General features: G+C 53.4%; 1 protein-coding gene across 10 annotated transcripts; it reads left to right on the forward strand.

Moving 5' to 3' along the window:
* The first annotated feature begins 509 nt into the window (after positions 1-509).
* On the forward strand, positions 510-24249 carry Pcnx3 (pecanex 3). Of its 10 annotated transcripts, none has more exons than XM_040749310.1 (36): positions 510-1405; positions 1745-1932; positions 2123-2222; positions 2344-2383; positions 2469-2564; positions 2778-3905; positions 4356-4479; positions 4558-4736; positions 5148-5238; positions 5595-5730; positions 7558-7718; positions 8931-9084; positions 9350-9382; positions 9608-9779; positions 9888-9998; positions 10293-10384; positions 10542-10651; positions 10821-10926; positions 11010-11135; positions 11271-11421; positions 12797-12941; positions 13237-13414; positions 14528-14636; positions 14762-14891; positions 15321-15379; positions 15479-15694; positions 16426-16679; positions 20978-21208; positions 21378-21481; positions 21701-21848; positions 21949-22179; positions 22263-22537; positions 23054-23187; positions 23268-23566; positions 23640-23763; positions 23866-24249. In XM_040749310.1, the coding sequence occupies exons 1-36, from the start codon at positions 1253-1255 to the stop codon at positions 23940-23942; spliced, it is 6165 nt and encodes a 2054-aa protein (XP_040605244.1). In that variant the 5' UTR covers positions 510-1252; the 3' UTR covers positions 23943-24249. The 10 variants fall into 10 exon arrangements, 9 of the variants coding, with proteins under 9 accessions (XP_040605244.1, XP_040605262.1, XP_040605277.1 ...); XM_040749328.1 differs by having other exon boundaries at positions 7576-7718; XM_040749343.1 differs by having other exon boundaries at positions 7597-7718.
* Positions 24250-24968: the final 719 nt, after the last annotated feature.

A 24968-nucleotide genomic window follows, 5' to 3' on the forward strand; every position in this document is an offset into this window, starting at 1 on the left:
TCGTTCTTTTCATATATTAAATAACAAGTGCTTCGCAGTGCTAGACAGGCTGGAGGATAGGGAAGACTGGAACCTCAGAACTAGCTACACCTCCAGCCCTTGGACCATTTAAAATTCCCTTCCTTTCACCTGAAAACAATTCGCTTTTTCGTGTTCTTTCCCCAATAGGCAGAAACTTGAAACTGCTGTGCAGAACTCTGCCCGGGACTGGATTCAGAGAAGAACCTTCAATAACTTCTTCCTTGGTTAAACTCATTTACAACGTATCTGTCACTTTAAGAAAAACTATGCCATCCTGTTCGACTACTCAGGCCTGCACGGGAGGAGTCCCTATCTGCTGCGTCTGAGCACTGACCCGGAAGTAGAGGGGGCTCAACACCAGCGACGACCACGACTTAGGGTCTAGCACTTAGAGGGGCGGCCCAAGTTGGGGGCGTGACCCGGTAACGCAAACTGGAAGTGGCCGTGAGGAGTCCGAGCCTCCAGCTTTTCCCCGCCTCCAGTAACGCATTAGAGCAGTTTACGCCAATAATTACGCAGTTACCCAATGGCGAGGCACCAGGGCGTGCGCATGCGCCAAACCGCTTCCCATTTTTGGGCTCTCTTGATTTAGACTGCACGCACGCCTAAGACACCTCTGCAGCCAGTCACTTTTCTGCGCTTGCGCACTTTTGCCGCCAGGTTTTCCTTTTCCGGGTCCCAACTGGTTCTAACGGGCGCATGCGCCAATGCAGGCTGGCAGCTCGCGGCTCCTTCTTCCGGCCTCCCCTTTGCGCCGGCACCGGTAGAAGCGGGGCGAACGCAGAACCCCAAGAGAGTGACCTGCGACCCCGGAAGTGGACCTTAGGGTTCCAAGGCATTCCCGGGTTCGGAGCCAAGGGAGCTATCACCAGCACTCCGAGAGCACCCACTCCACGCCCACCTCTGGATGCCGCCGACGGGTGTCCAGCCCGTGCCCTGCGTCTGCCTCCAAGCTCGGCCCCTCACAGCAGTTCTGGGTCCCCAGAGGGGGCCCAGGCCCCGCCTCTGATGCAGTCCAACCCCTGTATCCCGGCCTGATCCGGCTGACTGCCTGGGCCGGCCCCGCCCCCTGCCCGTGCCCTCGTCCCACCAGTTCCCTCCCCCGCTGGGGGAGGCCATGGCGTGAGCTCTCGGTCAGACCCCGGGACCCTCGGGCGCCAGGCGGGGCATGGGCCGGGGGCCGCCCCCATGAGGGTCCCGGGAGGAGGGCGTGCGCAGCAGCGGCTGGGCCATGGGGTCTCAGGTGTTGCAGATCCTGCGCCAGGGGGTGTGGGCCTCGCTCACTGGAGGTTGGTTCTTCGATCCGCATCAAAGCACCTTCTCCAACTGCTTCCATCTCTATGTCTGGATCTTCTTGCTCATCTTTCCCTTCTTGCTGTACATGGTGAGAGCTTGCCACCACCTGTGACTACTGGGAGAGGGAGGGTAGCCTGGCAGGGATGGGCACCACTTGAGCCCTGGGGTGGTAAAGACTAGTCACTGTAGTTTGGGCGTGTGTAGAGGGAGATCAAGTCTTCCCTACATGGGTTATCTTGAGTGCCTCATTTTATCTGTTTTTCCGGTTAAACAGAAAACTGCTCCTAACAGGGTCTTTGTACTGTTGCATGAAGGGGTGATGAGGTTTTGTGAACTGGTGAACCTGAGTCATGACAGTGGTTGTGGATACACCCTCGAGGGAGTAGTGTTTCTGTAAGAGGGGACCTAACTTAACTGTCACCTCCAGGTCTTGCCTCCCAGCTTGATGGTGGCTGGAGTATACTGCCTGGCGGTCGCGGCCATCTTTGCTACCATCAAGACTGTGAACTATCGCCTGCATGCCATGTTCGACCAAGGCGAGATTGTGGAGAAACGCAGCTCTACCATGGGGGAGCAGGAAGAAGAGGCTGCCCAGGGAGACAGCAGTCTTCCCAGGTGGGTAGGGCATGGGCTACCCCTGTGATTGCTGTGTCTTGTCCGTGTCTTGGAAGTTAGAGAGGGAATACTGGCTCCAAGCACGTATTGCATGCAGTCTTAGAGCTGTAAGAGAGAGCCTTGAGGATGAAGGAGTGTTAAGTAAAGAGGTTAGCTGAGAATTTCTGCTCATCTGTTTGCTCTGTTGCAGGGACCCTGGTGTGGAGATGACTGTGTTCCGGAAAGTGAGTTCCACACCCCCTGTGCGCTGCAGTTCCCAGCATTCTGTGTTTGGCTTCAACCAGGTTTCGGTAAGTAGGCAAGCCTTGGGCTTCTCTCACTGCTGTCCTGGGAGCCAGTCCCTGTTGCGGCCTGTCCAAGTCTGCTTCTTGCTCTTGTTGTTCATCTGTGCTCTCTCCTCTGTCTTATCAGGAACTGCTGCCCCGGATGGAGGATTCTGGGCCCCTCAGAGGTAGGTGGCTGCTGTTCTGGGCTGAGTCATGGTGGGTGGTATGGAACAGGGTGTCCTGGTGACAACTCTGGTGCTATGGTTATAGACATCAAGGCGCTGGTACAGGAGCAGGGCAGCAACAATGTGATCGTGACCTCTGCCGACCGAGAGATGCTGAAGCTCAGCTCTCAAGAGAAACTGAGTGAGTAGGCATGGTAGGGCAGGGGCGTGGCAGGAATACCTTGTCTTGTGCTTGTGTCCTAAGTTTGACTGCGTTGTTGTACTCCTGGATGGGGTTCCCTTGGTGTTCCTCTCCTAACCATAGCTTCGGGGAAATAGAGGTTGTGAGGTCCTGCTAACAACCATTGCCTTTGCTCCATACCCTTCTCTCATCCATCTTCCTTTCTTCTAACAGTTGGAGACCTTCCCCAGACACCCCCAGGGGTTATCCCAGACCCCTCTCTCCCCAGTACGGACTCTTCCGAACGTTCTCCTCTGGCTGGAGATGGTGTTCCCTGGGGTGGGAGCAGTGTAGCTGACACTCCCATGAGCCCCTTACTGAAGGGGAGCCTCAGCCAGGAGCTAAGCAAGAGTTTCCTGACCCTGACCCGGCCTGACCGGGTCCTGGTGAGGACCAGCAGTCGACGAGAACAATGTCGAGGAGTTGGAGGCTACCAGCCCCTGGACCGGAGGGGCTCAGGTGACCCTACACCCCAGAAAGCTGGCTCTTCAGATTCCTGCTTCAGTGGCACAGACAGGGAGACTCTGAGCAGCTTTAAGAGTGAGAAAACCAACTCTACACACCTGGACAGCCCCCCTGGTGGGCAGGTCCCCGAGGGCAGCGACACAGACCCTCCTTCAGAAGCTGAGCTGCCTGCCTCCCCAGATGCTGGGGTTCCTTCAGATGATACACTTCGTTCCTTTGACACGGTCATTGGAGCAGGGACGCCACCAGGCCAAACTGAACCTCTCCTGGTTGTGCGGCCCAAGGACTTAGCCTTGCTTCGGCCTAACAAACGGCGACCTCCCATGCGAGGACACTCCCCACCTGGTCGTGCCCCAAGACGGCCCTTGCTTGAGGGTTCAGGCTTTTTTGAAGATGAAGACACCAGCGAAGGTAGTGAGCTGAGCCCAGCGTCCAGTCTCCGGTCTCAGCGCCGCTACAGTACTGACAGCTCCTCGTCTACTTCTCGCTACTCCCCCGAGAGCCCCCGGGGTGCAGCAGGGGGTCCTAGGAAGCGGCGGGCCCCTCATGGGGCTGAAGAAGGAGCTGCTGTGCCCCCTAAGCGACCATACGGGACTCAGCGGACACCCAGTACTGCCAGTGCCAAAACTCATGCCCGTGTGCTGAGCATGGATGGGGCAGGGGGGGACGTCTTAAGGGCTCCCCTGGCTGGCTCCAAGGCTGAGCTGGAGGCCCAGCCAGGAGTGGATCTGGCTCCTGGTGAGCCTGCTGTGCTGCCTGCTGAAGCCCGTAGGGGACCTGCTGCCAACCAGCCTGGCTGGCGGGGGGAGCTGCAGGAGGAAGGTGCTGTGGGGGGAGGTGAGTGTTGGCCCCAGGAGTGAGGGTAAGGGAGGGGACCTGGGGGGAGTTGAGCTTGGGTAAAGGGCAGGCTGCAGCAGACCTAGTCAGCGTCAGCTTAGCCTCCATGTCAGGAGGCAGATGGATATGGATTTTGTGGTTAAGAATGGTAGGTCATACCTCTTGGGTCAGCAGAGCCCAACCGCCTGGCTCCGGGTCCTGTGGTGAGCACCTGTTCCCTGAGGACAACATCTGTCACACTCATCCATCTGCCCATCAGGCAGGGCAGATCATTGCCATCCTATTTCCAGATGAGAAAACAGAGGCACAAATGGCTATATATACCCTGGTGAGGCTCCTGAAACCAAGTGTTACTGTACCAGGTCTAACCTTTAGCTCCATGTGGGAGCGCTTGTCCTCATCCCTTCCTATCAAGTCTGTCACTTACGCTTGGGGCTTCTTTCTGGGCAGCACCTGAGGACACAGGTCAGCGGGAATGCACAAGCAATGTGAGGCGGGCTCAGGCTATCCGGAGACGGCACAATGCAGGCAGCAACCCTACCCCTCCAGCCTCTGTCATGGGCTCACCACCCAGGTGAGCATCTGCCCCGGCTGTAGGGCAGAGGGGCCAGCTGGCTCTTCCTAGTGCTAACTTAGGGTTTATGCTGTCCAGCAGTCTGCAGGAGGCTCAGCGGGGCCGGACTGCTTCCCATTCCCGAGCACTGACTCTGCCCTCCGCTCTGCATTTCGCCTCTTCCCTGCTGCTCACCCGAGCTGGGCCCAACGTACATGAAGCCAGCAATTTTGATGACACCTCTGAGGGTGCTGTGCACTATTTCTACGACGAGAGTGGTGAGCCCTTCCCAAGCTAGCCTAGCACATCCTCTATGCTGGGGCCCCGCCTACCAGCAGCACCACTGGTCGATGATTTCTCCCTTGGCTCTGGCAAGTGCGTTACCTGTGCTGCCTGATGTCATCCTTGCAGCATCTCTGAGGTGTGGGTGTCATCGTCCCTGCTCTGCTGATGAGGAAGCCAAGGCACACCTGAAGCCACAGGCTGAGCTAGTGGTAGAACAGAGCCATATCCAAGGCAGGCTGACCACAGGACCCAGGCTTTTGATCTTTAGGCCCCTTCCTATCTAACACTTGGTTCCCAGGCCTGGGCTGTAATGGCAGGGGACGTACTGTAGGCTCCTCCTCATTTGTTGGCCCAGATGCCCAGTTAGATCAGTTCTTGACAGTATTGCTCTGCCTCTGTTCCAGGTGTACGGCGGTCATACACCTTTGGCCTAGCTGGAGGTGGCTACGAGAACCCTGTGGGGCAGCCAGGGGAGCAGGCAGCCAATGGAGCCTGGTGAGTCTCTAGGCTGACTTCCTGTGGACCTGGTAGGCTGCATTTCTGGGGAGTGCCTGATCCTAGCCTTCTTTGCTGTGTTGGGGCAGCACAAGGCTGGGAGGGGAAGATGATAAGGAGGATGGGACCTGCAGTCATGCCAGGCTTGCAAGTCAAGGAAGCGTAGTACAGCTTCCTGAGGAGGAGGGCAGGGCCTGCAAAAGAGACTTCTGCTGTCTACCTTCTTCTGACTCCAGTTCTTGACCCTTGAACACCCCACTCATGGGGCAGGCATCCCTACCTGCCTAGCCTTGGCCCCTACTTACCAAGATCCAGGGTTTATCCATGGCCTTACCCTCATGCTGCTGTACCCACAGGGACCGCCACTCCCATTCCTCCAGCTTCCACTCAGCCGATGTGCCTGAAGCCACAGGAGGCCTGAACCTGTTGCAGCCCAGGCCGGTGGTTCTTCAGGGTATGCAGGTGCGAAGGGTGCCCCTGGAGATCCCAGAGGTGAGGAGCAGCTTTGAAAGGGTGTGTGAAGGGAACGGGACAAGATATACATCAGCAGATGACTCAGGCTGACCTGGGTAGAGGCCCTGCCTGGGCACCCCAGGAGGGGGAGATTACCCTCAGGAAGAGCTTGGAGGTGCCATCGTGTCCCCATCTTTAATGGCTCCTGAAGTTTACTCTGTGAATGTGTCTGGTGTGCATCTCTGGTCCTGGAGAGGGAGCAGGTCCAGGACCAGAGGTGGATATTTCACCTGCAGAAGTAGCAGTTCCGTTTGTCCTATGCCTGGCAATTTACAGGTCTGATCACCTGATGTTACCTGTTAGTGTGCCTTATCACAGTATGTTTATTGATAGTGTCCTTTTTTTACTTCTAATAGGTTATCACTTATATAGTCATTCCAGTAGTAACAAACACTACAAATGCATACATAAAACATGATCTCAGCTATTGTCCCAGAGACTGAGACAGGAGTACTAATGAGCCAGGAATTGAAGGCTATCCCTGACAACATAGTGGGATCCTTCATCTATTAAAATACATATGCACAACTGGTGGTGGCGCACACCTTTAGTCCCAGCACTCGGGAGGCAGGGACAGGCAGTTCTCTGAGTTCGAGTCCAGCCTGGTCTACAAAAGCTAGTTCCAGGACAGCTTCCAAAGCCACAGAGAAACCCTATCTTGAAAAAATAAATAAATAAAAATAAAAAATATATATACACTCGGAACTCAAAACAAAAACACCATCTAAACATGTTCTCAGGGCTCCAAAAATCATCCTGAAAGGACTAACTGAGAATATCTAACCCTAAGATCACAGATGGCCCTTGAGCACTGCTGGAATCCACCATGTGCAGATTGTGTGGATGTGTTTATGTGTGAGATAATGGGCAAACATTCTATCACCGGGCTGTTTTCCCAGTCCCTCTTTTTCTTTTTTATCTTAAATCTTGAGACAAGGTCTCACTAAGTTCATTAGGCTGGCCTTAACCTCACTCTGTAGCACAAGTAGTCCTTGAATTTGGGATCCTCCTGTCTCAGTCTCCAAGTAACTAGGATTATAACTCATTGATGCCAGGCCTAGCTACCTTTTCTTGACTCATTTATGTAATCATCTTTGCTGTCCGTGTAGTTGTCATTTATGGGACAGAACTGTGCATCTTTGGGCTTTCCATTGCATCCTGCAGATGTGTGTGTGTGCCTCCACCCTCTACCTCTCTCTCTGCGTGGGTGTGTGCGTGTGTCTGGGTACATGTGTGCATGCACACACATACAGGCGTATCACAGTGTACATGTGGAGTAGGTCAGTTTTCTCTTTCCACCATGGAGTCCAGGGATTGAACTCGGGCTATCAGGCTTGTGGGACAAGTGCTTTTACCCTTTGAGCCATCTCAACAACCCATAAACACTTGTTGAATGAAGGGGACACACAGCATGAAGAAGCTAATTACTTTTCTCTGGGACACACAGCTCTAGCCTGTTCTCAGAATCAGGTATTATGTGCTCCTGAATGGGTTTCTCACAGTGACAGTGGTGAAACTATGTTGAAGGATATATTTGTGCTAGGTCCTGAAGGACAAAGTAGACGTCACTAAAGATTCTGCCTGAGATTTGGTGACTGTGGCACTTGGTAGCCTGTAGCAACAATTCAGCCTAGGAACCTAGAGCTAGGAGTTAGCCTTCTGATTCAGAGTCAGAGCAGGCCACAGGGCCACTAGCCAGTGGGACCTTGGTGTGCTGAAGTTCAGTCATCTTAGCAGTGTGTTGGGGAGGGTGATGATAGATCATGGGGGTGGCGGGGCTGATGGCTGCGGCTGTGGGGACTGCAGTTTGACCTGCTGGACCAGGACTCCCTGCACGAATCCCAGGAGCAGACACTGATGGAGGAGGCGCCACCCCGGACCCAGCACAGCTATAAATACTGGTTTCTTCCTGGCCGTTGGACCTCTGTGCGCTATGAGCGTCTGGCCCTGCTGGCTTTGTTGGACCGGTGAGTACCTACAATTATTATTTATTAATCCTCAGAAGGTGCTGGGACTCTGGTCTTCCAAACTTTGAACCATAGGGATGGCCATGCTGTTAGAGGTTCTGAATGGATTGATTTCTGGAGGCTGCACTGGCTTTTTGTTGATGTTAGTGTTTGAGAAAGGAGCTCATAAATCAGACTAGGTTCAGATTTGTCATGTAGCTGAGGCTCGTTTTGAACTCCAGCTCACCTTGTTTCAACATACAATGTGCTGAGGTTACAGTTGTGCACTACTGTACCTGGTTGTGTTTCTGTTTTTTAAACAAGGTCTTGTTTGTAGTCTAGACTGGCCTGAAATTCACTCTGTAATCCAGGTTGGTCTAGATCTCCAGTGATCCTTATGCCTCAGCCTCAAAAGTTCTAGAACTATAGTTCTAAACCACCATTGCTGGCTGCAATGGGTTTCTTTAGGCTCCTCTGGAGTAGAAAGGGGTTGAGGTACAGGGTTACCCTTCTCTCAAAGCCTTTCTCAAAATGAATGAGTCCTTGGTGCTCTCCCTTTCCAGGATCAGTTTTTTTTCTTTCCTTCTGTTCTATTTGCTTGAGTGCTAGAACCTTAATAGGTTCATGAACTTGGATATCTCAAAACCTTTCCTGGGGGCTGGAGAGATGGCTCAGTGGTTAAGAGCACTGACTATTCTTCCAGAGGTTCTGAGTTCAATTCCCAGCCACTGCATCTATAATGGGATCTAATGCCCTCTTTTGGCATGCAGGTATATGTGCAGAACACTCATACTTAAAATATGTTAATTTTTTAAAATTTAAAACCATTAAAAAAAAACTTTCCCATTTTCAGAGGGTAAGCAAAGGCCAGAGAGTCAGATAAAGAAGTCAGATGACCTTTGTTTACCATCAGAGAGAGTTGGGCCTAGATCCCACAGCCTGGCTTCCTGCCTGTCACCCTTGTTTCACTCCTGTCACTGGGACAGGTACAGTATTGCCCATGTACACATCATGGCACTCCTCCTGTGTGTACACTGTAACTCATGTCAGCATGAGCAGGAAATGGACATGGCCAGTGTCCCAGAGCATATACAACTTGTTCTCTTCCCTGTGAGGTCAAAAGTTTGGATTTTCAGAGGCCCAGGAGTGGATCTTTAGGACACAGTCCTGTCCCCCCAACTCTTCTTAGAAACTGGGGTGGGAAGCCAGGCCCTGACTCATGTGTCTTTGTAGGACGAGGGGGATAATGGAGAACATTTTCGGCGTTGGACTGAGCAGCCTGGTTGCCTTCCTGGGATACCTGTTGCTGCTCAAAGGCTTCTTCACTGACATCTGGGTCTTCCAGTTCTGCCTGGTCATTGCCTCCTGTCAGTACTCCCTGCTCAAGGTCAGGCCTGGCTCCCTGAATCCAGAACTTTCCTGGGCCACCCCTTTCCCTTGTTCCAGGTCTGAGAGGAAGTATAGATAATGTGATTAAGGTCCCCAGTAGCCAGCTACCCATCTGACAAGTACAGAAACTAAGACTTAGGGAAGTGCAGGGTTCTGCCTTGGTCACTTACTACTGCCCAGTGGTGGAACTGGGCAGCTCTCGGTGCTTTTTAGTCTTCTGTGGGCACCAGTTCTTGTTGCCAACATAACCCTGTCTCTTCCAGAGTGTGCAGCCTGATGCAGCATCTCCAATGCATGTGAGTATCTGTGGGGCAGTGCTCTGGCCAGGAGGCCCTCTGAGGGTCTGAGGCCAGATGCAAGACCATGGTGGGAGAGTGCCAGAGTTCCCTGACCACCCGCTTTGCTCCCACCTTCCCCGGTTTTCCAGCTTGGATGTGGCCAAGTCTGGGGAGTATTGAATGTGCATATGCCAGCAGGGTGGTCAGTGGGAATGCCCAGTTCCTCACTGGCCCACTCCCTAGGGCCACAACTGGGTGATTGCATACAGCCGGCCCGTCTACTTCTGCATCTGCTGTCTCCTCATCTGGCTGCTGGACGCCCTGGGCACAGCTCAACCCTTCCCACCAGTCTCTCTCTACGGCCTCACGCTCTTCTCTGCCTCTTTCTTCTTCTGTGCCCGAGACGTGGCCACTGGTGAGGCAGGGCAGGGCAGGGCAGGGCAGGGCTGACCCAGGGACTAAGTCTGGTGGGTGGGCCAAGGGGAGGCTGGCAGCTGACGGGGCCTCCCTCCCCTCTGAACAGTGTTCACCTTGTGCTTCCCGTTCGTCTTCCTCCTGGGCCTCCTGCCCCAGGTCAACACCTGCCTCATGTACCTCCTGGAGCAGATAGATATGCACGGCTTTGGAGGCACAGGTATGGTGCCCCAGGTGGCAAGGGGACAGTAGGGCCTATCCACAGATGCTCTGCAGCTCTAGTTCTGACAGCTGCCCTTGCATCTAAATTCCGGCTGCAAGGGCCCTGCACTGCCCTTCCTTTTTTCCCCCTCCTCCTCTTTCTTTTCCCTTCCCTAAGCAAGTGATTTCAGCCCAGGACACTGGGAGGAGGGTTGGTGTCCTGGGAGGTTTTGTGGGAGTTGAGGAGTGGTGGGTCAGGGTGAGTCGGAGATGCCCGCAGGTCAGAGCTTTACCTACTTCTCCCTGCTCACAGCTGCCACCAGCCCACTCACTGCCGTCTTCAGCCTCACTCGAAGCCTGCTGGCTGCTGCCCTGCTTTATGGCTTCTGCCTTGGAGCCATTAAGGTAGTGGTTGCCTACAGCATCTAGGCTTGCTGAGCCCTATGGGGTTGTTGGGACAGGGCTGTGAATTGGGTTCAGCAGTGGCTTCTCACATGGGACACCCAATGATCTCCCAACACTCAATTCACCACCCCTGACCAGCATGGGTTCTCTCCTTTAGACACCTTGGCCGGAGCAGCACGTCCCTGTCCTCTTCTCTGTCTTCTGTGGCCTCCTGGTGGCATTGTCCTACCATCTGAGCCGGCAGAGCAGTGACCCCACTGTGCTCTGGTGGGTGCTACATGTGCCTGTCTCTCTGCATACATGTGTACTCATAAGTGCGTGTGTGTATGTGCATGCCTGGAACTTGGGTGGTCAGTACATGTGCCTGAGACTGACAGAATCTGTGCAAGGGAGCACAGGAGCGCTTGCCTTGATCTCTGACTCTTCTTCCTTCCAGGTCTCTAGTTCGGAGTAAGCTCTTCCCTGAGCTAGAGGAGCGGAGCCTAGAGACAGCCCGAGTGGAGCCCCCAGACCCACTACCAGAGAAGATGCGCCAGTCAGTGGTGAGGGATGGGGACTTGTGCGGGTGCAGAAGTGTGGGATTCTGGCAGGTCTGGGCCTGGGTGGGACATGTGACCCCTTGCAGCAGGCAGTCAAGCTGTTTCTCCTGGCTCTGCAGCGTGAGGTCCTGCACTCTGACTTGGTGATGTGTGTGGTGATTGCCGTGCTCACCTTTGCCATCAGTGCCAGCACCGTCTTCATTGCCTTGAAGGTTTGTGTGGTAAAAGTCATCCCCTTTTTGGTTCTGATAAGAGTCTGCTGGTTCTGAGAGGCCCTTTGGAGCCTGCAGCCAGCCTGTGGGCTGAGCCTCAGCCTGAATCGAGCCTCTGGCCTCTCCCTCCTGCAGTCGGTGCTAGGCTTCGTGTTGTATGCACTGGCAGGAGCTGTGGGCTTCTTCACACACTACCTGCTGCCACAGCTCCGCAAACAGCTGCCCTGGTTCTGCCTCTCACAGCCTGTGCTGAAGCCACTGGAATACAGCCAGTATGAAGTGAGAGGTGAGCGCTGCCTGTTCCCTTCTTCCCCGTTGCCTGGACTGGGCAGGGTCAGGTTGAGAAGAACATCCTAACGGGAGGTGTGGTCCTCTTGGCCGAGGGTGTCAGCAGAGGGCACCTGCTGCCATACGCTCTCTGCCCTCTCTGCCTCCTCCCTTCACTGTCCCCGCAGTTTCTGCTATACTCTTAACCTGTGCGCTGCCCTTGTCCTCCCACCCTGCTGTCTCTAATGGAAGAGACATTTTTTTTATATTTTTTTGGGTTTTTGAGACAGGGTTTCTCTGTATTGTTTTGGAGTCTGTCCTGGAACTCACTTTGTAGACCAGGCTGGCCTTGAACTCACAGAGATCCGCCTGCCTCTGCCTCCCGAGTGCTGGGATTAAAGGCGTGCGCCACCAACGCCCGGCTGGAAGAGACATTTTAACACTTTCAAAATGGACTTCACATCCTGAATTGCCACCTGTAGTGCTTGCTGCTGGCCAGTCCAGTCTACAGAGTGAGTTCCAGGCCAACTGGGATTCATAGTGAATCTGTCTCAGAACAAGCAGAAAGCTCCTCTAACTGCTATTTACATGTTTTGGTTGGTGGGGCTGGAGAAATGTCTCAGCAGTTAGAGCACTGGCTGCTTTTTCAGAGGACCTGGGTTCAGTTCCTGGCACCCTGGTGTTGGGCTCACAATCTGCTGTTAATCCAGCATCAGTAGGTCTCATGACCTCCTCTGGCCTCCAAAGACACCGCACACACATGGTGCATAGATAGTCATGCAGGCAAAACAGCCATACATACATTTTTTTTGTTTGTTTGTTTTTTGTTTTATGAGACAGGGTTTCTCTGTATTGTTTTGGAGGCTGTCTGTCCAGCCCGGCCTCGAACTCACAGAGATCCACCTGCCTCTGTCTCCTGAGTGCTGGGATTAAAGGTGTGCGCCACCAATGCCCGGCCATACATATTTTTTTAAAAGAGATTCTTGACTGGAGATACACAAAGATCACATTATTTATGGTTTGTTTTATTAGTGGAATTGTGTGTGTGTGTGTGTGTGTGTGTGTGTGTGTGTGTGTGTGTCAGAGAACAAATCTCTAGGGATTTGTTCTCTCTTTGTACCATGTACTCCTGGGACTTGAACTTACCAGGTTCATGGGCTCACTATTTTGCCATCCTTTTTTTTTTCTTCCTTTTTAAAATTTTTGTAAAATTTTTTGAGATTGTATCATTTTCCATCTTCCCTCTTCTCCTTCCAGCCCTTCCCATGTGCCCATTCTCTTGCTGTCAAATTCATGGCCCCCTTTTCTTTAATTGTTGTTATATACACAGCCTACTTAGTCCGTGTAGTGTTATTTGCCAAGTGCTAGCCAGCAACCCCGCCTTTCCATTGCAGGTGCTGCCCAGGTGATGTGGTTTGAGAAGCTCTATGCTGGCCTGCAGTGTGTTGAGAAGTACCTCATCTACCCTGCTGTGGTTCTCAACGCTCTCACAGTGGATGCCCACACAGTTGTCAGCCATCCAGACAAATTCTGCCTCTAGTGAGGACCACTCACTCCCCTCTCTGCCATTCTCTGTCTACATCCTCACTGATTCCCACTGGAGAATGGGTAGTAGGATCCCAGCTCTTCATGAGCTATCATTTGAAGCAAATTTGCCCCCATCACCTCATTCAGAGGTGCTGAACCTAACAGTCACTGGCACAGAAAAAAGGGAGGGGCTGCTCTAGTAGACAGCAGGTGCCTAGGGTTGCATTGAGACCACTGGTGAGAGATGTGTGTCTGTGCCCCTCCTCCCGAAGGCCCTGCCATGTCTGAATGCCTGCCCCACCCACAGCTGCCGGGCATTGCTGATGACTGTGGCTGGGCTGAAGCTGCTCCGCTCAGCCTTCTGTTGCCCACCCCAGCAGTACCTGACCTTGGCCTTCACGGTCCTGCTCTTCCACTTTGACTACCCTCGGCTCTCGCAGGGCTTTCTGCTCGACTACTTCCTCATGTCCCTGCTCTGCAGCAAGGTAAGCAAGGCTTTGCCTCAGACTCCAGGCTGACTGACATAGAGAGCCAGAACTGTTCTGTTCCTGGGGGTGAGGGTGGGTTGGGGGGTGGCCTGGATCTGCAGACCTGCTTCAATTGTGGGCCTTTGCCTGAGGAAGGGATCCCTCCGCTTCTCCCTGCAGAGAGCAGTTTGAGGCTTGAAGGGGAATTTGCATCAGGCAGGAATTGATGGCCAGTCTGACCTCACAACCAGTTTCCTCAGGATCAGTGATGTCAAGACCTGACCTTGTCCCCTAGATGCTGTAAAGCCTCTGAGCTCTGCCCCTCTGCCAGCCCCCACCAGAGTCCAGTTCAGAGCTGAGAATATATAGCCTAGGGCTTGGGTGTATAGCTGTTCTCTTGGGCTGTGGGAGTTCCCCACTCAGGCTTGGGGTCACATTGATCAAAGGACCGTTCTCTACGTTATCCTGAAGGCCTACCATCTGCCATAGTTCTGGGACTCACAACTGGCCCCTGATTATTTTTCTCATATTTGGTTTTTGTTTGCTTGCAAGCTTCCATACTAGGTCCCCTTCCACTTTTGTTTATTTGCTCGAATTTGAATTCAGGACTTTGGTTATGCTGGGCACATGTTCTACTACTGAAGTGTTCCATCAGCCCTCCTTTGACTTCTTGAGATAGTCTTACTAAGTTATGTAGGCTCACCTGAACTCATTCTACAGCCCAGGCTGCCTGGAAACTTGTGATCCTCTTAAATATATGGAATTATTAGAAACCTGGCCCGCCAGGCTTACCTTAGACCCTTCTGAGGGTAGGGCCTAGGGTCATCTCTTAAAATTCTCATTAGTGATTGAGCAATATGACCTGAGAAAGTAATTTATTTTCTCTATCTTTGTCTGAACTGGACCAGGGAAAGCAAAAAGAAGCTCCCACTACTGTCATGGAATTAACTAGCTAATGTTCTGTCAAGTCAGTTGGAAGTCCCCATGGCTTCAGGTGTTACAAACCAAGTCCAGAAAGAAAGGGCTGGGAGTGGTCTTGAAGTCCATCCCTGGGGCTGGTGTCTGAGGCTTGGCGGATTCACCACCGTGTGTGACTTTGTGTGTGTTTATCACTTCTGCCTTGACCTGCAGCTGTGGGACCTGCTGTACAAGCTGCGTTTTGTGCTGACCTACATTGCGCCTTGGCAGATCACCTGGGGCTCAGCCTTCCATGCCTTTGCCCAGCCCTTCGCTGTACCACGTATCCAGCTTCTAGCTATCCCTCTGTGGGTGGGATGTGTGTGGAGAGCAGCAGCCTTGGGTTGCAGAGGAGGAGAGGGAGGCGGAAGGTCCCCTGTGCCTGTCACCTCCTTGACTTGTGCCCAGACTCAGCCATGCTGTTCCTCCAGGCCCTGCTCTCAGGGCTCTTCTCCACACCACTCAACCCTCTGCTGGGCAGTGCTGTCTTCATCATGTCCTACGCAAGGCCCCTCAAGTTCTGGGAGAGGGACTACAAGTAAGTCTCATGAGAGATAGGATTTAATGGCCAGCAAGGAGGTGAGGCCTTGTAGTCCTAGCCAGAAAGCACCCAGAAGGTGGCTGTGATACCCACAGCCAGGTGTGAGCGCTTGACCACAGTGGGGACACTGGAGGTAGTGAGTCTCGTAAAGGCCAAACATGTACCAGGCCAAAGCATCAGTGGAGGCTGCCTGGCCTTAGAACCCACTCTCCTCCAGGTCTCTCCCTCCTTGTGGTCCTGTGTGAGTCCCTTTATGTTTGTGAGACTTAGCCTTCTTACCTGACAGCCTCAGTGGGCTGTTACAGGTGGCATCTGCTCCTAGCTCAGGGATGTGGGTTTAGAGAGAACCAGGGTGGGACCTGGGCAGAGGAAGTGCTGCTGCTGGGCTGCCTGGCCCTGGCTGAAACATTGTTTCTCTCTCAACAGCACTAAACGTGTGGATCATTCCAACACCCGCCTAGTGACACAGCTGGACCGGAACCCAGGTTGGTAGCCACTTAACCAGGAGTTTACAAGCAAAGTGTCCCCTGGAGGGTGCCCTCTACTTGATACCTTTGCCGGTTTATGTTTGTTTTGGGTCCTAGGCGCTGATGACAACAACCTCAACTCCATCTTCTATGAGCACTTGACACGCTCGCTGCAGCACACCCTATGTGGGGACCTGGTGCTGGGCCGCTGGGGCAACTATGGCCCTGGTGACTGCTTTGTCCTGGCCTCCGACTACCTCAACGCGCTGGTGCACCTCATTGAGGTTGGAAATGGCCTCGTCACCTTCCAGCTGCGTGGCCTTGAGTTCAGGGGTGAGCCACGAAGCTGAGCTGGGGGGTGAGGAGCAGAGTGGCCTGGACTGGGACACAACACTTAGTATTGTGTTGTGCTAGATTCTAGTCAAGCTCTCAGGCTGCTGGGTAATCCCAGGCAAGGTTCTCTTCCTCCCTGAGTGGGTTTTCTAGCTCGGCCACTGACTTTCCAGTGATACCCACTGTATGCACACACCACCTTAGGCCTCATAGGGAGTCCAAGGATTGCTGCTGAAAGCTGAGGCCCTGAGCCCTGATGCCAGCTCCTGATCTGTTCTGGGTCTTAACTGAACCCTGATGCCAGCTCCTGATCTGTTCTGGGTCTTAACTGAGCCCTGATGCCAGCTCCTGATCTGTTCTGGGTCTTAACTGAGCCCTGGCAAACAGCATGCCAGCATCATGATAGCTGGTTCCTTGCTCTCAGGAGCTCATACATGTTATATGCCAGCTTGAGACAAGTCCCTTAGGGTCAGAAAGAGAGGCTTCAAGCACAGCATGAACACCATAACCTTGAGAAAGTCACTTTATAGATTTTGGTCTTCGCCTCATGAAATGGGGGAACAGAACCTGTTTCTATCAGGGGAGTTGTGAGGAGAAAAGGTCTCTCTTTGTTCATCTGTTCATTTAGTAACCTTTAGCTATGGTAGAAGCTGGGTGGCAGTGGGTCTAGTGTCCTTTTGGGCCAGGAGGGATTATCCTAGTGACTCTGCCTGGGCAACCCTGTCCCACAGGCACATACTGCCAGCAGCGTGAGGTGGAGGCCATCACTGAAGGCGTGGAGGAAGACGAAGGCTGCTGCTGTTGTGAGCCTGGCCACCTGCCACGAGTCCTGTCTTTCAATGCGGCTTTTGGGCAGCGCTGGCTGGCCTGGGAGGTGACAGCCAGCAAGTATGTGCTGGAAGGCTATAGTATTAGTGACAACAATGCTGCCTCCATGCTGCAGGTGTTTGACCTCCGAAAGATCCTCATCACTTACTATGTCAAGGTACGGTGTGTGGGTGCTGGCTGGGGAGCGACTCCTAGAGAATGTTCACCTACTGTAAGCGTGCTGAGTGCTGTCTGCCATGTGGAATGCCGGGAGCCTGTTTTGATCAAGAGAAACATAGGACTCAGTTTAAGCGTTCTTGCAGTGCTACCGTCAGACAACAGGCCACAGAGGCATTGGTGACCAGGTGCCCAGAGTAGGAGCTCCCCAGTGCCCCTTCCAGCAGGCCTGTTTCAGGCCCTGAGTGTAGAAGGTGGGTAGGCAGCACAGCCATGGATCCTGTCCCAGGCTGGTAGGTCCAGCTGGAGCAGCTGGCGGAGGTATGTCTTCAGGACCACCAGCCCAGGGCTAGGAGTGTGGTAGAATACATGCCTAGCATGCCTGATAATCTAGATTCAACTCATAGTACCACAACCAAAACAGTAAAACCCACCAGCTTTAACAGCTTCACAGTGATGGTGCTTGCTGACAGTGGCCATGGGAGGTAGCCACAGGAGCCAAGCAGTGCTTCCTATTGAAGCTGGGCTCTGTGCTAGGCACTTTGCCTGAGCTAGATGGATTGCCACACAAATCTAAAGAAGCCTTCAGTGTCCCTTCTTAGAAGGTGGCTTCTGCTGTAATTTAACAATTTTGGTAGGTGGAGGCAAGAAGGTTAGGAATGCAAGACCAGTGTGGACTGCGTGAGAGACTCGCTCAAAACAAAAACAACAAAAGGGGCGGGGCGGGGGGGGGGGCGCTGATTAGATGCTTGCCATGCAAGTACCAGAACCTGAATTCAAATTCTGGGAAAGCTGGACATATTGGCATGACCTATAATCCCAGAGCTGAGGAGGCAGATATAGAAGAATCTCTGGGGCTTGCTGGCCAGTTAGTTTAGCCAAATTGGTAAACTCCAAGTTCAGTGAGATATCTTGACTCAAATAAGGTAGAGAGCAATTGAGGAAGATAATTGATGTCCATTTCTGATCTCCATATGCACACGCAGACCTAATGGTTTGCAGAGGTGAAATGATTGGTTGGGGCTTTGGCATTGGAATGTCACAGAGCCAGGTTCTAGACTCAGGCTTAGCATCTCAGTCACTAGGTTTGCTGCCTTCTCCTGGGGCTCCAATCAGGCCAGTGAGGTACAGGAGCTCTGGGCAGGGAATTGTAAGGATTTCAGGCAACCTAGAATATTGCCTCCTTTGTCCTGGCTCAGTTTACCCCTTGAGAAGCAGGGGCTTGTAGACTTGTGGGATAAAAGGAGCAATAAGGTTTTGTGACACTCGGAGGAGGGGCACTATGGAAGTGTCTTAGTCACTGTTCTATTGCTGTGAAGACACCATGGTCAAGGCAACTGATAAAAGCATTTCATCAGGGATCTGCTTAGAGTCCACATCATCATCACAGGGAGTAAGGTAGTAGGCAGGCTTGCAATAGCTGAGAGCAAATATCTTAGCCACATGGTCAGGCTTTTAAAACTTCAAAGCCTAAGCCGGGCGGTGGTGGCGCACGCCTTTACTCCCAGCACTTGGGAGGCAGAGGCAGGCGGATCTCTGTGAGTTCGAGGCCGGGCTGGACCGACAGCCTCCAAAACAATACAGAGAAACCCTGTCTTGTAAAAACAAAACAAAACAAAACAAAAAAACCCAAAAACTTCAAAGCCTGCCCCCTGTGGCACACCACCTCCAACAAGGCCACACCTCCTAATCCTTCCTAGACAGTCCACCAACTGAGAACCATACATTGAAATATATGAACCTCTGCAGGCTATTCTCATTCCAGCCACTACAGAGTGTGATGGGCTGGGGTCACAGTCCAGATCCTACAAGCTCTTAAGACCTGCCCTGAAACTGCGGTGACCTGCTGGGGCTATGTGATCTTTCCTCACTGAGGTTCCCTTCAAGGCAGACTCACACAGCCCATCTGTCCCAATGCCCCAGGCCCTGTGGACATCTTTCAGTGTCATGTGTTGGAAAAAACAAGAAACCATACTTACTGCTGTTCTGTCCTGCCAACCACTTCTAAAGAAGAGTTTGTAAGGCTATGCCCACTCAACTTTTACTAAGAAGCAGGCCAGAAGTAGCTCAGAAGTTCATTTCTAACCCCAGATCACTCAGTTGTCAAGGGCCTGTACATCTTGCTGGCCCATCTGAAGAGGAGTGCATTTGTCAGGTCACCCCACTGCTTCCCATGAGTCACATCAGATTATATGCACCCTAGACTGCGGTGCGTGCACCAGGTATTGATCAGGCTTAGGCTGGCAGACTGAAATGTGCTTGACCTTGTCAGCTTTACTATCCCCTGAATATGCCAGTTTGCCTTAGCCTGGGTACCTGAAAAGCTGGGCGGAAGTAGTTTGGAGTTGTGGTTAAGGCATGTGGTAGTAAGGCTTGTAAGGACAAGGCAAGGCTCAGGTAGCAGCTGTGCTAGGGACCCAGGCCATGGCAGTGCTTGGACTTTGTAGATGGTCAGACCAGACTCTGTCCTACCTGTGCAGCTTCGACCATGCCAAGATATTTCTGCTCACATTTTGCCCTTACATGGGCATCACTGAATTGTGGGTAACAAATAAAATGCAGTCTGTGGGCACAGACAGAGCCACCAGCTCCCAGCCACCTGCAGCCATGCCTCATACTCAAGGTCTTAGTTTTCCCATGTTTTGTTGCACTCTTTAGTCAACCTTGGGGGAGGTGGCACCTGTGCGGCCGCGCCATCACAGCTGAAAAATCAGCTCTCAGGCCTCATATTGGCAGTGAGCCAAGTGCAGGAAGGCACCATGGTCCTCAGGCCCATGCACAGTCAGTGAAATGTACCCAAGCAGCATTGTAGGTACAACCGATTATAGAGAATGTTCTAGACAGTCTTGGATTTTGATGTCATCTTGAGAATCACTCAGAAGGCATGTCATCGAACACAATGACAGTGTTAAAAATTAACCGCATGGCAGGCCAGCTCCTCCCTGATCAAGAAGCAATGCTTTTAGGGTTTTCTCGGAGGCTGTGGTGGTACTTGGACTTCTTTTTTGGTTTTTTTGAGACAGGGTTTCTCTGTGGCTTTGGAGGTTGTCCTGGAACTCGCTTGGTAGTCCAGGCTGGTCTCGAACTCACAGAGATCCGCCTGCCTCTGCCTCCCGAGTGCTGGGATTAAAGGCATGCGCCACCAACGCCCGGCGGTACTTGGACTTCTTTCAATGCTCTCTAGGCAGGAATGTACATCTAGAGACTAAAGCTCATTTATTCAATTCTTGTTCCTTCCTTTAGTAAGATAAAAGTCAGCAGCCAGCCCTCACCAAACTTTTTCTCATCGACTTATGCCAAGACCACATCTATGTAGGGAACTGATGGACACACAGCCCCCCATTCGTGTGCTGCTATGTAGTCACTGGCTCTGAGTGCTTCGCCTGGGGACTGTTTGAGCTTTAGCTCTTCCTAGCTTGTACCCTGGCCATTTTGCCCAGGCTCAGCCTCCTGATGTCTCACCATAGTTATCCTGCTGGGTTCCCTATTGCCTGAGCACTCTGTCCACGGCCAGCTGCACCACCTGCCTCAGCCTGGGCTGTAGTGAGCCTTGGGACAGGTTCCCTACCACTTACCCAGACAGAGGGCCAGCCCCATCAGCTTCAGCTCAGGGTAGGCCATGGCATCCCCATAACCTTGCTATTTGCTAGCTGCTCTCCACTTGCCCAACCATCAAGATGTCTTAAGAACAGCAAACGGTGGTGGTGCACACCTTTAGTCCCAGCGCTTGGGAAGCAGAGGCAGGGGGGTCTCTGTGAGTTCGAGACCAGCCCAGTCTACAAGAGCTAGTTCCAGGACAGACTCCAAAGCTATGCAGGGAAACCCTGTAACCCTGTCTCGAAAAACCAAAAAAAAAAAAAAAAAAAGCAAACACTCTGAACATTGATACAAAGTGTGTGCCTCTGGCTTTTTCGGAGATCTTATGTCTGTCATAGTAATTTGCCTAAAGGGACCTGAGATCTATATGTTGCACAGTGTTCACATTCCAGCTCAGTTTGCCGTGTTACATACCATTGGACAAAACTGTCATCTGTGTGAGCCCCCATCCCCTTACAGATAGGCTAGGTTCTAGGGATGGCAAGAAGCGGACAGCAAGCAGAATTGCTGCCAGGTGCGGGACCACTCTGTAAGTGGTCCTTCTGCTGGTTCTTACTGTCTGTCCAGGAGAGGAGTCACTTGCCTACTTAGCTTCAGAGAGCTGGACTGAGCTGCAGAAGCTGCTCAGGCTGGAGTGCTTTCTCCCCATTGCAGGGGCTTGGGGTAGAGTTGCACCCCTGATACCTGCCCCTCCTCTCCCAGAGCATCATCTACTATGTGAGCCGCTCTCCAAAGCTGGAGACCTGGCTGAACCATGAGGGCATCACAGCTGCCCTACGGCCTGTGAGAGCCCTGGGCTATGCTGATTCAGACCCTACCTTCTCACTGAGTGTGGATGAAGACTATGACCTTCGCCTGTCTGGCCTCTCGCTGCCATCCTTCTGTGCTGTTCACCTTGAATGGATCCAGTACTGTGCCTCCCGGCGCAGCCAGGTCAGCCTACCATTCCCTTAGATCTGCCCCTCCCACAGACTCTTGAGGACCAGGACTTCCTGGTCACTCCCTTCATACCTGGTGACACTCACAGTCTGGACTCCACCCCCAACCCCAAGTTCTCAGTCCCACTCTGAGCTGTGCTCAAACTGGGGTCTTTGTGCCATAGCCCGTGGACCAGGATTGGAATTCACCATTGGTCACACTATGCTTTGGCCTGTGTGTGTTGGGTCGCCGGGCACTGGGGACAGCTTCACACAGCATGTCTGCCAGGTGAGTGCCCACATCCAACTGGGCCTGCCACTCTCCCTTCTGCCCTTCCCTGAAGAGCTCCACATTCCTGTTGGGGCACTCTTGTCTCACACGGACAAGATTCTTACCAGAGCCTTGCCTGTTCTTCATTGCTCTGTGAGGGAGAGATTGGCTTCCTTGGCAAGATGGGGAACAGCCCCTTCTGGCTCTCCCTGTTGCTGATGTCTTCTCCCCACTCAGCCTGGAGCCCTTCCTCTATGGCCTGCATGCCCTGTTCAAGGGGGACTTTCGCATCACCTCCCCACGTGATGAGTGGGTCTTTGCTGATATGGACCTGCTTCACCGAGTGGTGGCACCTGGGGTTCGCATGGCCCTCAAGCTTCACCAGGTAGGGTGGAGTGTGCCCAGGCAGGATGGCAGATGGGAGGTGAAGCCTTTCCCCAGGCCAGCAGCTCCTGACTCCTGTCCTGTGCTTTGCTCCCTGCCAGGACCATTTCACATCTCCTGACGAGTATGAGGAACCAGCAGCCCTGTACGATGCCATTGCAGCCAATGAGGAGCGGCTGGTCATTTCACATGAGGGCGACCCTGCCTGGCGCAGTGCCATCCTCAGCAACACACCCTCCCTGCTGGCCCTGCGCCATGTCATGGACGATGCTTCTGACGAGTACAAGATCATCATGCTCAACCGGCGCCACCTCAGCTTCCGAGTCATTAAGGTGGGGCAGATGGTCTTACTCCACCTTGTAGCCCAGACCTTCCTTGGTGTCACTGTCCTGACCTTTGGTGTGACCCTCCACAGGTAAACCGAGAGTGTGTTCGTGGGCTGTGGGCTGGGCAGCAGCAGGAGCTGGTGTTCCTGCGCAACCGCAACCCCGAGCGTGGCAGCATCCAGAATGCCAAGCAGGCACTCCGCAACATGATCAATTCCTCCTGTGACCAGCCACTCGGCTACCCCATCTACGTGTCACCTCTTACCACATCTCTGGCTGGCAGCCACCCCCAGCTGCGGGCGCTGTGGGGTGGTCCTGTCAGCCTGGGTGCCATTGCCCGATGGCTCCTGCGCAGCTGGGAGAGGTGAGCCCTGGCTGCCACCCCAGCCTGGAAGCTTGCTGAGGGCCTGATGCTCGGGGATTCCAGGGTGGCGGGGGCACAGAGAGGAATGAAGCACCTCCCTCCAGGGCCACAGAAATGAAGTCTGGAGTCTGTGAGCTTGGACCTGAGAAATGACCCTTTACTCAGAGAGACTCCCTTTCCCCTGAGGCTGACTTGAATGTTTAAGCAAAAAAAAAAAAAAAAAAAAAAAAAAGAGGCACCGAAAGATGAGAATCCTGCCTGGTGGTGGTGGCGAACACCTTTAATCCCAGCACTCAAGAGGCAGAGGCAGGCGGATCTCTGTGAGTTTGAGGCCAGCCTGGTCTACAGAGTGAGTTCCAGGACAGCCAGAGATACATAGAGAAACCCTGCCGAAAAACAGAACAACAGAAAAGATGAGAATCCTGAGACTCAGATGTTAGATGACTTTTCCTAGGGCTCAGAAGACCTGGGCTCAGCCCTGGTCGCCCCTCACACCTCTCCCACTTTTTCACCCAGACTTCACAAGGGCTGTGGCGCTGGCTGCAATAGCGGTGGGAATGTAGATGACTCAGACTGTGGAGGGGCTGGCGGCCTGACCTCCCTGAGCAGTAATCCCCCCTTGGCACACCCCACACCTGAAAACACAGCAGGTAAGCAAGAAAAGCTGGGCTGAACCTGTGGGTAAAAATGCAGCCCAGCTGATGTCTTCGCTCTTATCTGTCTCTAACAGGCAGCAGTGAGCAGCCCCTCCCACCAGGCCCTAGCTGGGGGCCACGGCCTTCCCTCAGTGGCTCTGGTGATGGGCGGCCCCCTCCTCTGCTGCAGTGGCCTCCCCCTCGGCTCCCTGGACCACCCCCCGCCTCGCCTGCTCCCACTGAGGGTCCCCGGCCCTCAAGACCTCCTGGCCCTGGTCTCCTCGGTTCTGAGGGGCCCAGTGGGAAGTGGAGTCTGGGGGGTCGGAAGGGACTGGGAGGATCTGATGGGGAGCCAGCCTCAGGGAGCCCCAAAGGTGGCACTCCCAAATCTCAGGTAAGGGTCCTGTGGGAGGATGAGATCTCAGGAGGCTCAGGTCTGCCTGTCTTCTCATGTCTCCTTTCTTCAGGCCCCTCTAGACCTCAGCCTCAGCCCCGATGTCAGCTCTGAGACCTCACCCGCCAGAACAACCCAGGACATTCCGTGCTTGGACAGCAGTGCCCCTGAAAGCGGCACACCCACCGGCACCCCAGGTGACTGGCCTGTCCCTGTTGAGGAACGAGAGAGCCCGGCTGCCCAGCCTTTGCTGGAGCATCAGTATTGAGCAGCCTGGCCTCTACTGCGTCTCATCCCAGGACTCAGTCACTTGGACTCTGCTGGACCACAGAATGGACTGGCTTTGGCGTTTGCACCCTGGTCTCTGGCTACTTGAGGCAGCGTCAGAACTGAGTAACCAGACTCTCCCTGATCCACGGCCTGGATGCCCTAAATTGAGACAGCAGCCTCCTAGCCAGACCCTAAAAGAGCCAAACCCGTGGGCTGGTCCCTCTTTGAGCCCACGGCCAGGACTGACTTTGCCCCCGGGCCTGCACTGCCTACAAGGCTGGTCTCTTTAGCCTGGGCCTGGGGCCTGACATATGGCGAGGGGGGTTTCGTTTGTTCTTTTTGTCATTTCTTTCTTTTTGTTTTTTCCTCTGTGCTTCAGAGACACCAAATTAATAACACTATTTTTGATTTTGGTTGGCAGTTTCTTTTATGTGGGACTAGGTGAGGTTGCCATAGGTGGTTAAAGTAGGGAGAATGAACACAGAAGAGGGTGAAGGATGTGGGTTAGACCAAAGTGGGGGTCAGGTAGCCTGGGCTGCCTTCCTCACCAGCCTGTCTGCTTTTCAAGCCCTCTGCATGTGGACAGGCTCCCAGCCACATTCATCAGTCTTGATCATGACCAAAGTCTTACTCTGAACCTCAGCTCTTCCAAGCTTACAGAGGATAGAAAGGGTTCTTTTAGTTTTGAAATAGGGTCTCACTGTGTACTCCTAATGTAGACGAGGCTGGCCTTGAACTCAGATCCACCTGCCTGTGTCTCCAAAGTGCTGGGATTAATGGCGTCCACCACTACACCTGGTGTACATGAGAAGTTTTAAGAACAAATGACAGCCTTTGTAGGACAGTTACTTAGGCCCTGCCCTTAAAGGGTGAAATAGTTTCTAGGCCTGAACACCTGCTGTCTGCTAGGCCACAGCTGGACACTAGATGGCCTCTAGCAATCCCATTGATCTGGAAAGGGGCTACATTTGTTCCCATTTGTTGGTGAAAACGCAGACTGGGCTCTGACCGGAGAGTTAGGAGGGCGGCTGGAGGCTGGGACAGCGCTCTGGGCTTCAGACTGTCCAGGGCCGCCTAGGGCCCAGCCGGAGGTTCCCACCCGCCAAGCTTCCCGCCTTAGACAACTCCCGGG

This window comes from Mesocricetus auratus, unplaced genomic scaffold, assembly GCF_017639785.1.
Source record: "Mesocricetus auratus isolate SY011 unplaced genomic scaffold, BCM_Maur_2.0 Super-Scaffold_4256, whole genome shotgun sequence".
In the NCBI taxonomy this organism is placed as follows: domain Eukaryota; kingdom Metazoa; phylum Chordata; class Mammalia; order Rodentia; family Cricetidae; genus Mesocricetus; species Mesocricetus auratus.